The sequence below is a fragment of the Eleginops maclovinus genome, chromosome 6, assembly GCF_036324505.1.
Source record: "Eleginops maclovinus isolate JMC-PN-2008 ecotype Puerto Natales chromosome 6, JC_Emac_rtc_rv5, whole genome shotgun sequence".
NCBI lineage: Eukaryota > Metazoa > Chordata > Actinopteri > Perciformes > Eleginopidae > Eleginops > Eleginops maclovinus.
The window spans coordinates 11,054,835-11,068,393 of record NC_086354.1 but is presented as its reverse complement, the minus strand read 5'-3'; the positions used below and the strand labels follow the sequence as shown (position 1 = coordinate 11,068,393).

At 40.7% G+C, this 13,559-nt stretch overlaps 1 protein-coding gene across 1 annotated transcript in view; it reads right to left on the bottom strand.

Moving 5' to 3' along the window:
* Window positions 1-13,559, bottom strand: part of LOC134866164 (regulator of nonsense transcripts 1-like) — a 17,346-nt gene extending 3,787 nt beyond the window's left edge. The window contains exons 1-21 of the mRNA XM_063886160.1: window positions 13,231-13,559; window positions 12,352-12,488; window positions 10,976-11,065; window positions 8,404-8,571; window positions 7,896-8,076; window positions 7,064-7,225; window positions 6,652-6,736; window positions 6,313-6,411; window positions 5,642-5,750; window positions 4,959-5,118; window positions 4,652-4,770; window positions 4,146-4,310; window positions 3,697-3,811; window positions 3,305-3,448; window positions 2,979-3,192; window positions 2,421-2,538; window positions 2,119-2,275; window positions 1,007-1,149; window positions 671-845; window positions 362-440; window positions 16-177 (exon numbers count right to left, since the gene is read on the bottom strand). Of these exons, the coding sequence (XP_063742230.1) occupies window positions 16-177; window positions 362-440; window positions 671-845; window positions 1,007-1,149; window positions 2,119-2,275; window positions 2,421-2,538; window positions 2,979-3,192; window positions 3,305-3,448; window positions 3,697-3,811; window positions 4,146-4,310; window positions 4,652-4,770; window positions 4,959-5,118; window positions 5,642-5,750; window positions 6,313-6,411; window positions 6,652-6,736; window positions 7,064-7,225; window positions 7,896-8,076; window positions 8,404-8,571; window positions 10,976-11,065; window positions 12,352-12,488; window positions 13,231-13,401 (2,953 nt within the window). The 5' untranslated portion in view covers window positions 13,402-13,559. The remainder of the gene's footprint in view (window positions 1-15; window positions 178-361; window positions 441-670; window positions 846-1,006; window positions 1,150-2,118; window positions 2,276-2,420; window positions 2,539-2,978; window positions 3,193-3,304; window positions 3,449-3,696; window positions 3,812-4,145; window positions 4,311-4,651; window positions 4,771-4,958; window positions 5,119-5,641; window positions 5,751-6,312; window positions 6,412-6,651; window positions 6,737-7,063; window positions 7,226-7,895; window positions 8,077-8,403; window positions 8,572-10,975; window positions 11,066-12,351; window positions 12,489-13,230) is intronic.

Below are 13,559 nucleotides of genomic sequence, written 5' to 3'. Positions count from 1 at the left end.
TGATGTCCAACTCACCTGCTGAGGGTCCATTGACCTGCCCCATGTACCCAGGTGGAGGTATGGGGGGCATCACAAGGTTGAAGGGGATAGGGATGTTCAGGGAATTCATGGGATTGGGGCCGGTGCCAATCATACCAATTTGGTCGTGGGTCTGGAAATACATGTTGGATGAACGACCTGTAGAGGAAAGAAGTGCGGCTTAATATGACTTCCTTTTAAGTCTAAAACACAACATTACACATGGCTATTGTTTTGGTATTTGAAATGCTAAAGCAAGCGCATCCAACATGTTTGCAATTGGTGTATTAGTACTTTATAACATTCAAAAATAATAATTAGTATTTGGTTAATAGTGTCTCACCGTTGCTGCGGTCATAAGCAGATCCAGGAATGAGAGCCTCCCTGGCATCATACATGGCTGTGCTCATGAATCGTCCCCCCTGCAAAAAATAAAAAACGCTATTTTACATATGTTTTTAGGACATGTCTCATTACCGTTGCATGAACACTGATTTATTACCCCATTTTCTTTAAACCTGTCATAACTGCATGAGTAAATGAATGCATCCTAAATCCTTCACATGACCCAGTTAAGAAACCCTGATGGCAGCGTTATATATATATATACAGTAAATATATTCTCTGTGTTTTATACACACACTGAACTCACAGGGTTGATGGTGTTGACAAGCTTGCGGGGCTTGCTGAATTGCATGAGGCTCTCCCTCAGGTTGTTCAGGGGCCCTTCGACCAGGACCTTCTGCTCCTTGTAGTAATTCAACAGGTGGTTCCACAGAGGCTGCTTGGACAGGGCCTTGGGGTTTCCCACAATAATCACACCATACCTAGGTGACATTAGAAGAAGAAAACTTAATGATAAGAGACGAATGCGCAGGAATAACTGTAATGACATCAACATATTAAAATAGAAGTTGAAATCAAGAATCAACCACAGAGTATAAAAAGTAATAGCAAAATGTCTAGTGTAGAAACACATATGTTTTACCTGGCCCTAGTGAGTGCCACATTGAGACGTCGGGGGTCATTGAGGAAGCCGATGCCCTGGTGCTCATTGGCCCTCACACAGGAGAGGATGATGAAGTCCTTCTCTCTGCCTTGAAAGGCATCCACACTGGCTATCTCCACTTCCTAGAGAGAGAATAAAGCACAATGAGTGGGAGACTGATGATCATATAGGACAATTCATTTACACATGTTAAGAAAATGAATTTAGTTGTGCGTTCTTCACAAATATTACATTTTTTATGAAAATGGCCACAAACTAGAGGTTTTTGGAGCCACTTCCACATCTCTTAGTCTACGATGATGATGATGGGGATGAAGGTGATGATACTTTATAGTCAGATCAAGTCTGAAACTTTTCTTGCATCACAGCAGCTACATTTGTAACAGCAACAAAGAAAAGAAACAAGGATAATACAAATTCAACACAACATTAGAATAATGGAAGACAACATAATATCAAATCACAGTTTTTTAGGACAAATCCTGATCCAGGAATTTTAATACACTTTATTTTTAATGCTATGCAGTTGTGGATACTGAGTTCGATCTGACATCTGTTTTCAGAAGGACAGAATGACATACAGTATGTATCTGGCACACTTCAAAAACAGCTATATCCTACTTAATATGGCACACTTTACTTGAAACAAACACTGAAGGTTATAGAATGCATAGCTAAGAGAAAGGCTATTCATTATAAAACATACCACTTTGTGATAATAGCTGGACCTACAAACACACTCATGGGTGTGCAGTGGAGGTTCTTCACTGACAAAGAAAATAAACCCCAGCATGTAGAGAGTGCATAAACCCAAAAACAGGACTAGTGAAATAAGCAAGTCATGAAGTCACTCACAGAATCAACATTACTGATGACCTGCCGCTGGCATCCTCTCTAGCAATAGGAAGTGGAGCTCAGAAGGTATTTAGCAAGCATTGGCTAGAATTCATGCTGTCACCGCTGTTCATGCATACATTTTCCCATAAACACACACTTTCTATTATCGCTTGCATACAGGCCTAAATGCTGTAACTTATTCTGATGAATTCCACAACACACAATTTAAACTGAAAAAATATTTGCAACTTTACCTGGTAGAGCTTGGTATGGAGGGAGCCGCTGAACTGCATGTACTGAACCAGGTAGGACCTCTGTCCCTCGTAGGGCGTGATGATGCCGATCTGATTGGGTTTTGCTCCAGCCTTCAGCAACCTGGTGGTTATTTTCTCCACATTGGCTGCCTCAGTCCTGCATAGAAAGTGTGATATGTAATATGTTTTACAACAACGTTTTTGGAACATCTAAGTCATTTTAACTGGCTGAATGTGTATCACTCGGGTGAAGGGCTAAATTGACTGATATCTGGTCAACATGATGATCAAGAAAGTTTAACCTGTTGAGATAGGATGTTCCAGAGCTGGCTATTTCCTCCTGGCCTTGGGTGACATAGAAGAACATGGGCTTGTCGGGCTGTGGCCACTGGAAGTCAAAGCCTTTCTTCACTCGGTCCGCTGTAGAAGAAACAAACAGATGAGAATAAGGACATGTGCAGCGGATACACAACGAAATAAACTGAATAAAAAACAATAAGTCTGACAGCCCCCACCTTTCACAAAAACTATTTCCATGGTCTCAAAGGATTACGGGACAATAGAGGTATTATTTTTAACGTAATAGGGTTTGTGGAAAAAATTCAAGGACATGTCTGGGAGCAGCATCATGTGACTTTAGAGCATTTAGCTGCACACTGAAGCCTGAGAAAGAATTCTGAGTGCCATTTAAAAGGCTATTAAGGTGGTCCCAAGTAAAAACATTTAAGATTGCACTAGATTTTTTTCTTCAGTACTATAGATGAAGATTTACAGGAAGAGGAAGAGAGAGGAACACACAGCACAGAGGCTGTAATTGAACCTAGAGAAAATAGCTTTGTGAATGTTTCTTTCCATCTTACCGGCAGTGACTCCGTTCTGCAGAGAGCCCTCATAGAAGATGTTGGATGGAAAGGCGCTGAGGGCCGGGTGCATACGGTACTGGACCTGCAGGCGGATTGGCCGGATCCCCAAAACCACCAGACGCTCAAACAGAGACTGGGACAGACCGGCTTTAGCCGCCTTCTTACACATCACCACCGGGCCCAGCTGGCAGTGATCCCCCACCAGAATCAACTACGGAACAAAAGTCATCAAGACAAAATAAATAATTGTGAACCCCACAATTTGGAAAGACAGAGCTTAAAGCAGACAGCTGCAGCTGTACCTTCTCTCATGCAGGTCCTACCTGTTTGGCCCCCAGGACGACGGGCACCATGCACTCTGGTTCGGTGGCCTGGGTGCTCTCATCGATCAGGATCGAGCGGAACTGCATTTTGGCCAGACGAGGATCCCCCGCCCCAACACAGGTGCAGCAGATCACATCGGCATTCTGGGAAAAGAGGGAAAGAAAAAAGAAGAAATATTAATGACAAACTCTTTTCTGTAGGTTAGAACTGAAATTCAAATGTGAACGGGCTGTACTGAATCCATACTTGCACACATTTACAAACTGGAATCTATCTTAAATTGAATCTTAACATTATAAATGAGGCTTCAAACTATTAAACTACTGAGCTAAAATAGCCATGTAGTGTCACAAACAGTTGAGTAGCTCTTTCATCAGAACATTCTTCATACCATGAGCAGTTCCCTCTCAGCGGTGCGTCTCAGAGCTCTGTAGCGCTTCTCGTCTGAGGACGACAGCTCTCCAGTCTCGTCCTTCAGCTGCTGCAGCTTCTGAAGTTCTGGCATACTGCAGACATCAGTCATTTTAATACACTGTGAGTTCATAACCATGCCTGAGAGCAGCCGTTTACATTTTAGGTCCATTAATCCAATAATGATCCTATTTGTACTTCCTGGATTCACATTTGTTGCTACAAAACATTAACACATTTTTCTCTAACATGACTTGTATGATATGATACTGCTTAGCAACATCATGTTTTCAGTTTCAATAATAGTTCTGTTTTTCAAAGACACATTTTTCAAGACTGATGGTGTGTATATAAGTAGAAATCTGAGACTTGTACTCAGAGTTAACCACACATAGGTTTTTGTATTGAGCAAAGTCAGTAGTGTGTTACCTGTCCATGTTGCGGGTCTGGTTGTGCAGAGCCAGGAAGGACACAGGTGAGTCGATGGCCTCCCTGCTCTTGGCACACAGCCTCACCACCTTCAGGCCCGTCTGGTGGATCTTCTCTGTCAGCTGGTCGACCGCAATGTTACTGGGAGCACACACCAGCACTGGCCTGCAGGAACAAAAGTCACACGGCTGTCTTAGGGGGGGAAACAAAAAGCCAAGATATTCTTAAAGAACTATTTAGGTAAACTCTAAAAAAAAAAAAAAAAAAAACAGTTTGACTCTCCTGTCTCATACAAATAAGAGGCTTGCAGGGGTGATGACGTCATAAAATATGACAACAGTCTCAACAATGTTCATTTGACAACCTCAATAAAAGCTTAAAATGTAAAAAAAATCATTTAGTACAGAGCATTTAAATAAAATCATTCAAACCAAACAGTAATTATATCCCAAAGGAGATAATATAAATACAGACAAAGCAGTAAAACACTTCTCCATGTGTCTTACCCGTTGCCCTGTCTGGCCAGGTGGTAGACGATGGTGGCAGAGGTGACCGTCTTCCCTGTGCCAGGAGGACCCTGGATCAGACTGAGAGGACGCTGCAGCACCGTCTTCACCGCATACACCTGCATCACAACACACAAGACCACAAATGATTCACACAGTAGCTAAATGGATAGTTGTATTCCTTGAGTTTAGGGAACCACTTGAGGAATAGGAGTCATGTTGTTTGTGTGGTCTGAAACTTTCCTGGTTATATAGTTAAACAGTTTCTCTCTGACATCGCCTTTTTTCCCCCGTCTCTCAAGCTCACCTGTGAGTGGTTGAGGTCGGGCAGGCCTTGAGCAGTGAAGCGTTTTGGCAGCTGGCACTTGATGACCACGTCCTCTACCTCGTGTCCCAGCAGCTTGTGGTAGATGTAACCAGACACTGAAGTCTCGTCCACAGCAAACGTCTTCAGAGCACTCTGCATCCTGGATGATGAAGAAAGGAATAGAAAGATCAAGTTGTAAACTGCATCTAAAAAGAAGTGTCGTCATTCGTTGAAAAGCTTTGGCAAAAGTACAAAAACTTACTTTTTCCAAAAATAAAACATTTTATCAACAATGGTGTCAAATATTCCATTAAATACAGAGCAATGGGACTCCAGCAGTGGCTCAGTCAGTAGGGGCTTGGACTGGGAATCGGAGGGTCGCCGGTTCAAGTCCCCGAACAGACTTGAAATATGGAAAGTGGACTGCTACCTAGGAGAGGTCCCAGTTCACCTCCTAGGCCCTGCTGTGGTGCCCTTGAGCAAGGCACCGGACCTCCAATCCCCCCTCCCCATTGCTCCCCGGGTGCTGCACGATAGCTCCTAGTACTAGGATGGGTTAAATGTGTGCTGTGCTGTGCTGTGCTGTGTGCATGCATGTGACTAATAAGAGGGTTTCATCCTCCGATTCTATCTTGTATCAACATTTATCCCAGCAAGGTGTGTATGGGTTTATTTCTGAATACCTATCAAAGGAAGTGGACTTCCACACAAAGTCCACCTGAAAGTTGTGAGGGATCTCCACTGGAGCGCCGGCACTGCTCCGGAGCTCTATGGCAATCTCATCACCATAGTCTGGGACAGAAGGTCAAGGAGGAGGTACACATAATAATACTATACAAAGTGTAAATGAACAATACCAGTTACTAATTAGTAACTTAATGACATTCTAAGCTCTCTAAACAGGACTAAGCAGGTTTTATTTAATCAAAACCCAGATTAACACCATCAGCAGGATTTTCAAGTGGAATTATAGACACGTTTTAAAAGGAAAATCAAGAAATGTTTCATATATGCACCAACAATTGGTATAATTCAGAGTCTTGTCTTACTATTGGAGTACTGTACCTATTATCTACAAGTGATAAGCTGTTTAATCACTATCTAAATAACTAATTTGTTTTAAAAAACAACTCATGACAAGAGAAAGACACGTCTGCGGGCATTGTTGTAGTTTCCCGCTGCTGCCACTAGATGTTCCTCACGACTCTTTTCCTGATAATAAGTTGAGCTTCACTTAAATGTCCTAAGAGACTAACTTGCATGTGACACTTTTGCGGAAGTGATAAATGTGTTATTTCAGATTAAATGGCTAAATATGAATACATACAGTACATTGTAACAGTCATAAGGATACTATCGGGGACTTTGATGACATGTCCGATGCCTTTCCACGGAGGGGCCAGATCCCCTTTGTACCTCAGGCAGATTTCATCTCCCTGCATCAGCCGCATATCTACAGGACAACAGATGAGGTGGACCAAAAAAGAAAACGCCATTAAATACACATTACTGCTTGGAGTAAAGACAAATATACAAACAATAGATGGCATACAAACTAATATTTAAATAACATTGGGATTTCTGTTTTTTGTGATTCATTTAATAGTCTGGTCAGAATAACATAAGAATATCCCTTTCAAACAAACCATGAGGAAAACAATGAAAAAATGGAAGCAAAACTACAAACATGTACCCGAATCCGTCTTGGGAATAGTGAAATAAGCAATCCTCTTTTTATTCAGGCCCAAGTCCCATCTCACTGTTATGTTGTCTTGAGTCTGTTAGGAAGCAGCATTTAAAGATGTTTTTACATTTAAATTGAAGCAGAAAAACACTTGGAATGATGACAATAGAAGTGAACAGTTAGATAACCATAGTGTATCAAGCTGCATATTAACTGAAACCAAGTATTATAATGTATCTATGAACTAAAACAAAGTAAAAACAGTCATTTCTTCACCATCAATTAACAATAAATTCAACTCATCTGAATCAGTTTGTAAATGAAATGATTAATCGTTAAAAAGGTATGATTCCAAATTGTTTAAATAGGTGTTTATTAACAACATACATGCGACAAATGTGTTCTGAATAATCAATTTGACCTGAGACTCTTTGAGTTTCTTATCATAATCAGCTTCCAGCTTCACAAGAGGACCAAAGATGTTCTGGTACTGGTAGGCATCCTCGTAGCGGAGCAGCACATGTTGGGGCTCCTCGTCCACACCAGGCTTCTCCAGATCCTCCAAGGTCGCAGTGGGATTTTCCTGCCATAGGAAACGCACACGTACACACAATTACAGAGGATTAGAGAAAGTTTAAAATATGTGTTTTTTTCTTTCAATAAACTAAAATTGCCTAAATTCCAATCGGAGGGATTCAGACAGTATTACCTTTTTAAAGATGACATGTCACAGAGGCAGGCACAGTTAGTGATACATTGAAAGGAGGCTGAATTCCCTTTATAAAACATCTCTTCTTTTTTCTGAGAGATGAATGTATTTGTATGCATGGTCCTTGTTCAAATAAATACATAAAATGAAAATAAATAAATGTAGCCGCTTCAGTTTGAGTGTCCTGGCTCACTGTCCCAGTCGAATGGGATAGAACACAGCTATCTTACCCCTGTGCTTTTATAACAACTTCAAATGTATGCTGTAGAAAAAGACCAATGAGCACATAGAAAATGCACAAACAAAACAGTAAGATATTTATGACTTTGCATAAAACATAAAATAAGCAGGCAACCGGCATTGATACCGAAAGAAAATGCTCAGTAAACCCGCAATAAAATTATTTGCATAACACCCAACGATATTACTTTATCTGGTTTACTGTAAAGATAAGGCAAAGCCCGGCCTAAAGATATGTGCCTTCAGAATATTTACACAGTGAATGTAAGGGCGGGTGTGCGCCACCACAGGTGCATTGACTTACCTTCCAGAGCTCCTCCAACTTGTTGATCTGCTGGGCAGTGATCTGACGAGCCCTGAGCTGCTCCTGCTCCGAGGGGATTTTCACCAGCCAGGACAGGAAGCAGCGGTCCTGAATGAGAGGCTGCCACTGTGAGCTGTCCCAGTTGATGTCCTTCAGGCTGCTCTGACTGGCACATGGCTGCCTGTGTCACAAACAAAGCACAAATGTCACACAATTACATTTGGAATTTTCTTGGATTTCCCCAAGAAAAGTGAGAGTATGTTTTGATCATAATTATTTCTTAATTCTAAGCTAGATCCACTTCGCTTAACTTAATGTGAGACGCAAAAAATATGTCTATGGGATTGTTTCGTTTCAACTATTAGAAATCTTTTGGTTCAAAGGGTGACAGATATTACAAATATTTTGTGGGAAATCATGCATTTTTTTTAAGGAGTAAAAGCAAAAAGCATTAAGCCTTTTTATAAATTTGGAAGACTCTGTATGAACCCTGTTCAAGCACCCTTACCTGCACAGTAACACCACCACAGAGTCGGCCTTGGCAGGGATGAAGCCCAACAGGAAGACATTGCGACAGCCACAGTTGTAGCACTCCAGCACCGTTTCCCCCAGAGGGCCATCTTTGTGCAGGGTCACCTCCTTGGACTTTGCCCTCACCAGGTGGTTTACAATGTGGCTAAAAGTGGAAAGAATGACAATTAATGCATCATAGGGAGGAAATGCAAAACACTGCAGTCCTGTATGGGATTAGGGTGTACTGTACAATACTGATGTGCCATTTTTCATTTGATTCAGACACAAATGAAGCATGACTGCATAAAACTACAGGAGAAAAATATCTTAAATTCATTCATGCATAATGTAATTTCTTGAAAATGTTGGCATTTTGCAGATAAGTGTTAGTTTTTACAGCTTTTAATATAGAGATACTATCATACAGCGAATAGAAACACAAGTTCTACAAATGGTTGTGGGGGTTCAGATAATTACCAAATGTGGCACTATGTATTTATTGCTTCAGAACTACCAGAGCATAAAGGGGCAAAAGCTGCTTCAATTGTAAATGACTGAATACTGACTGCTAATAATGCAAATACTACAATTATTATTTACATTCATATCACGTATAAAAGGAGAGTGGGTTAATAACAACATTTCTCTGACCCACGAAAATGAAGTAAGGCTGATTCAAAGAAGGACTTAATAAAAAATGACTTTACATTTAGATGTACAAATGCTTATTTGCCTTTCGATAACTTGAAAGAATTTAAATTAGCCCTTGGAAATAAATAAATATTATTCTTTTAAATTACCCTCCATAACTACAAATACAGTGGTATGCAAAAGTTTGGGCACCCCTTAGGAAAACCACTGCATCAGTTTGTCACTTGCTGAGCTTTGAAGCAGCAACTTCATTTTAACATATGTTATACCTTATGGTAACAGAAACATCTCAGTAGTGAAATAACTTTTATTGGTCAAACAGAAACATGTTTATGTGCATTCAAACAAAAATAGGCATGTGCATAAATTTGGGCACCCCTAAGAAATAATTCCATTAATATTTAGTATTGCCTCCTTTTGCTGCAATAACGGCCTGTAGACGCCTCCTGTAGCCACAGACAAGTCCCTTAAGCCTGGCAGGTGGTATTTTGGCCCATTCTTCCACACAAAACGTCTCCAGTTCAGTCAGGTTTCTTGGCCTCCGTGCATGGACAGCCTTCTTCAAATAAATCCATACATTTTCAATGATGTTAAGGTCTGGGGACTGGGATGGCCATTCCAGAACATTGTACCTGTGCTTCTGCATGAATTCCTTGGTGGATTTTGATCGGTGCTTAGGATCATTGTCCTGCTGAAAAATCCAACCCCGGCGTAGCTTCAACTTTGTGACTGACTCTAGAACATTCTTGTCAAGAATCTCCTGGTACTGTAAGGAATTCATGTGGCCCTCAACTTTAACAAGTTTTCCAGTACCTGTGCTAGCCACACAGCCCCATAACATGATAGATCCTCCACCAAATTTTACAGTGGGCAACAAGTTCTTTTCATTGAATGCAGTGTGTTTTTTTCGCCATGCATACCTGTTCATGTTATGACCAAATAACTCAATCTTGGTCTCATCTGACCACAGTATTTTGTTCCAAAATGCTTCTGGCTTGTCCAGATGTGCTTTTGCATACCTCATGCGACTCTTCTTGTGATTAACACTCAGGAAAGGCTTTTTGCACATCACCCTTCCAATGAGCTCTTCCTGGTGCAAAGTACGCTGGATTGTGGAACGGTGAACAACTACACCATCAGCAGCCAGATGTTGTTGTAGTTCTCTGGAGGTGGTCTGTGGCTTCTCTGTGACCATTTTCACCATCCTTCGCCTGTGCCTTTCCCCTATTTTTGTCGGCCTACCACATCTTTCCTTCACACGGACTGTTCCTGTGGCCTTCCATTTCACAACTACGTTTCTGACTGTGGAGACAGACAGTTTAAACCTGTCAGATAATTTTTTGTACCCTTCTCCTAATTTATAATGTTGGATTATCTTAGCTTTCAGGTCAGTGGAGAGTTGTTTTGAGGTCCCCATCTTGCCACTCCCTAAGAAAGAACCTAGGCCAGGCACAGCCAGCTATTACCTATGTTAAATAGCCTTTTTCATGATTGGTTCCACCTGTCTTTGTAATTGAAGGTCTAATGAGCTAATCAAAGCAATTTTGTGCAGCAACCTGTCAGCTATAAATCCGTACAGGTGTTGAAATGAATGCTATTTATAAGGGTGCCCAAACTTTTGCACATCCCATTTTTTGCATTTTATTTTATTATAATAAAACTATGTAATGCTACCCTAAGAATTTTGGTCTGGAAAACACTAAAACGTCTACATCTTTGTAGGAAAACAAATGTTGTTGCTGTGATCTTCTATTATAAAGGAAAAGCAAATTGTCATGAAATCTCAGAGGGGTGCCCAAACTTTTGCATACCACTGTATCTATTTATGACCGCAATGTATTATTACAGTCGCTGTGAGTAAGTACACCAACAGAGACGGGTCAATAACAACCTCGCTGTCACTGTGTGCATCTTACCTGCCGGATGTGTTTCCCCGGCCATTACAGAACCACTTCTTGCTGGTGTTGCAGTAGACCACACAGGCGGGATCATGAATACCACAGTAGCTAAATCAGAAGTGAGCCAATAATGAAAAAAGAAACACAAAACATTACAGTTAAGTACATGGACCAGCTCCAAATCTAGTATGTCAGAAAACCAAAGAAGGAAAATAAGCACATGACTGTAACCATCCATCCAAACTGCTTGGAGAGGTCTAGAGCAATAATACAATAATGCTACTTTTTACTGACTTATTTCACTTTTGTTCCATTTTTAGATTCAACTACCTAGAGAGACTCACAGTAAGTGATCATTTTTTGATATTGAACATTGAATATCCACATTAATGAAAACTCAAGCAATAAATCACCGGGGATAATATATTACAAACATACGCTGATTGCAGATGTGTCTATATTGCCAGAACAGATTTGCAAAGGATACAAAATATATTTTAAAACTGTGTAATCATTATATAGTTTGTACAGGAAGAAAGGCATGTCAGGTTTGTTTTTCAACTGTCGTTCTTTTCCAGTTCTTTCGTTTGATTGCAATTATGTAACAAAATAAGGCACATTTAAAAAATGTTTTTTAGGTAATGAGTTGTGAAAGGAAATAAATGATCGCATATCAGATTTTGTCCAACTGTCAAATATCAGTTTCGGTATCACACCTTGTATCTTTGAGTGTTGTGAGCTTTTGAAAATCTCTTTCTCGTAATCCTTGAGAAATTATGTAACCAGGTTGTTTTCATATTAGAATTCACATTAACACTTTGTGCAATAACCAGTTAAACAGCAATTAATCTAGCTGTATACCTAAATACACAAACGGGAAAGGGGAATCAAAGCTTTTATACAAATATTGAAAACCAGAGGGTGGCAAAAAAAAGTAAGGCTGTCATTCAAACTCTGTTTTCATTGTCAAACTTCAATATTACAACATATGAATTTGCTACTGATCTGTTGGTTTTATAGAGACAAAGCTAGGCAACTGAGAATGTCTGGGATGTCAGACATACTCTACAGGAGTGATTTGGCACAGCAAAACTAAGGGCTCACAGCCAACTTGTTTGTGAAAGCATACAGGCTGTGTGTATGAGAAGGGCTGCAGCGCTCAACATTATGTAACAAATATAGTAATCAACCACTTGTTGACATAAACATGATACAAGATGTACAGATAATTTGGATAATGTGCCATCGGTAAAGTGGGTGAGGGAGTGTCTATAGAGCTGAAAACATGTTTGTTTAGCAGCTGAGAACAAGGGAGACGTTTCGGCTTGGATTGAGCTCAATAATAACTCTTTTATAAAAATTGACATTCAGATGACAGTCACATTAGTGTTTACCTGCAGGCATGTATTGGAAGATCCTTGGTGTAGTAGGCGTCCTCCTCATCCTCCTCAAAGTTCAACTCTGCCAGCAGTTGACCGGCTTTTAACACTGGGTCGTCTCCATTCTGTAGCATGCCATCTGGGCCATTAACCTGAGGAGACAGCGGTATCATATTATAACCATGAATAACACTTGATGTCAAAACTGTGTGGGCTAAACTAAGATAAGAAATAACTTTATAAATCCTGAGGGAAATTCTTGTGCCACAGGCTTGCTCAATCAAAGGCAGTAATAGAATAGACTCAAATAGATTAGTCATTTTGCACATGATATTGGAATATCGGCAATTTATATAAACAAATATTTTAACAATAATAATCTTGGCAATTTCAAAAACTGACAATATAGTATCACACAAAGACAATACATTTACAACTGGAAAGCTACGGAGATAAAGCATTTTATGGTCATATATTTCACTGTCACATCAACAGACGGTTTGTTGACAGTTATATCACACTGACTGTATCCAACTAAATGTATCTACCGCTCTCTGTAGTCGTTTTCAGTGGACACAGCAAGTGTTTGGTGCATATAAGAACTAATAAGCATAACATGTACATGAATCTTATCTGCTACCCTAGAAAAACCCGTCAATCTTGGTTTGTATGCCATTAAATTGCTGCATTGACATGCTAGCTGTGTCAGAATGCTAACCGTGCAGGCTGGCTAGCATGCTAGCCAGTTAGCGGGATAAAAGCATGGTAACAGATGGAAGGCGTTACCATGCTAACCGGAGGTAGCCAGCGGTGTTGTTAGCTAACGTTAGCGTATTTGTCAACACAAAAGAAGACATGTTTTGACACCCAGATGCCAGCAATAGCCTCATGCACCTGGTTGTCTTGCTGACTCTGGGTTTGGCCTTGGGTCTGGGTCTGGCTCGGCAGGGTGAAGTCGGTGAAGTCGTACTCGGAGCCCTGGGTGTCTGCTCCCAGCAGCTCGCCCTCCTCGGTGTCCAGGAACGTTAGAGTCTGCGAGCTCGGCCCGTACGCCTCGACACTCATTTTTCTTTACCACGAATTACCCCAAAACTGTTGCTATTCCAGTAAAAAAAAAAAAAAAATGAATGACTGAGACACAGTCCTGCAGAAAATCACAAACACTGATGTAAAGAGAGCCTCGACTACGGCTGCATTCCGTTTGTGGTCTCCCCCGCACGTTT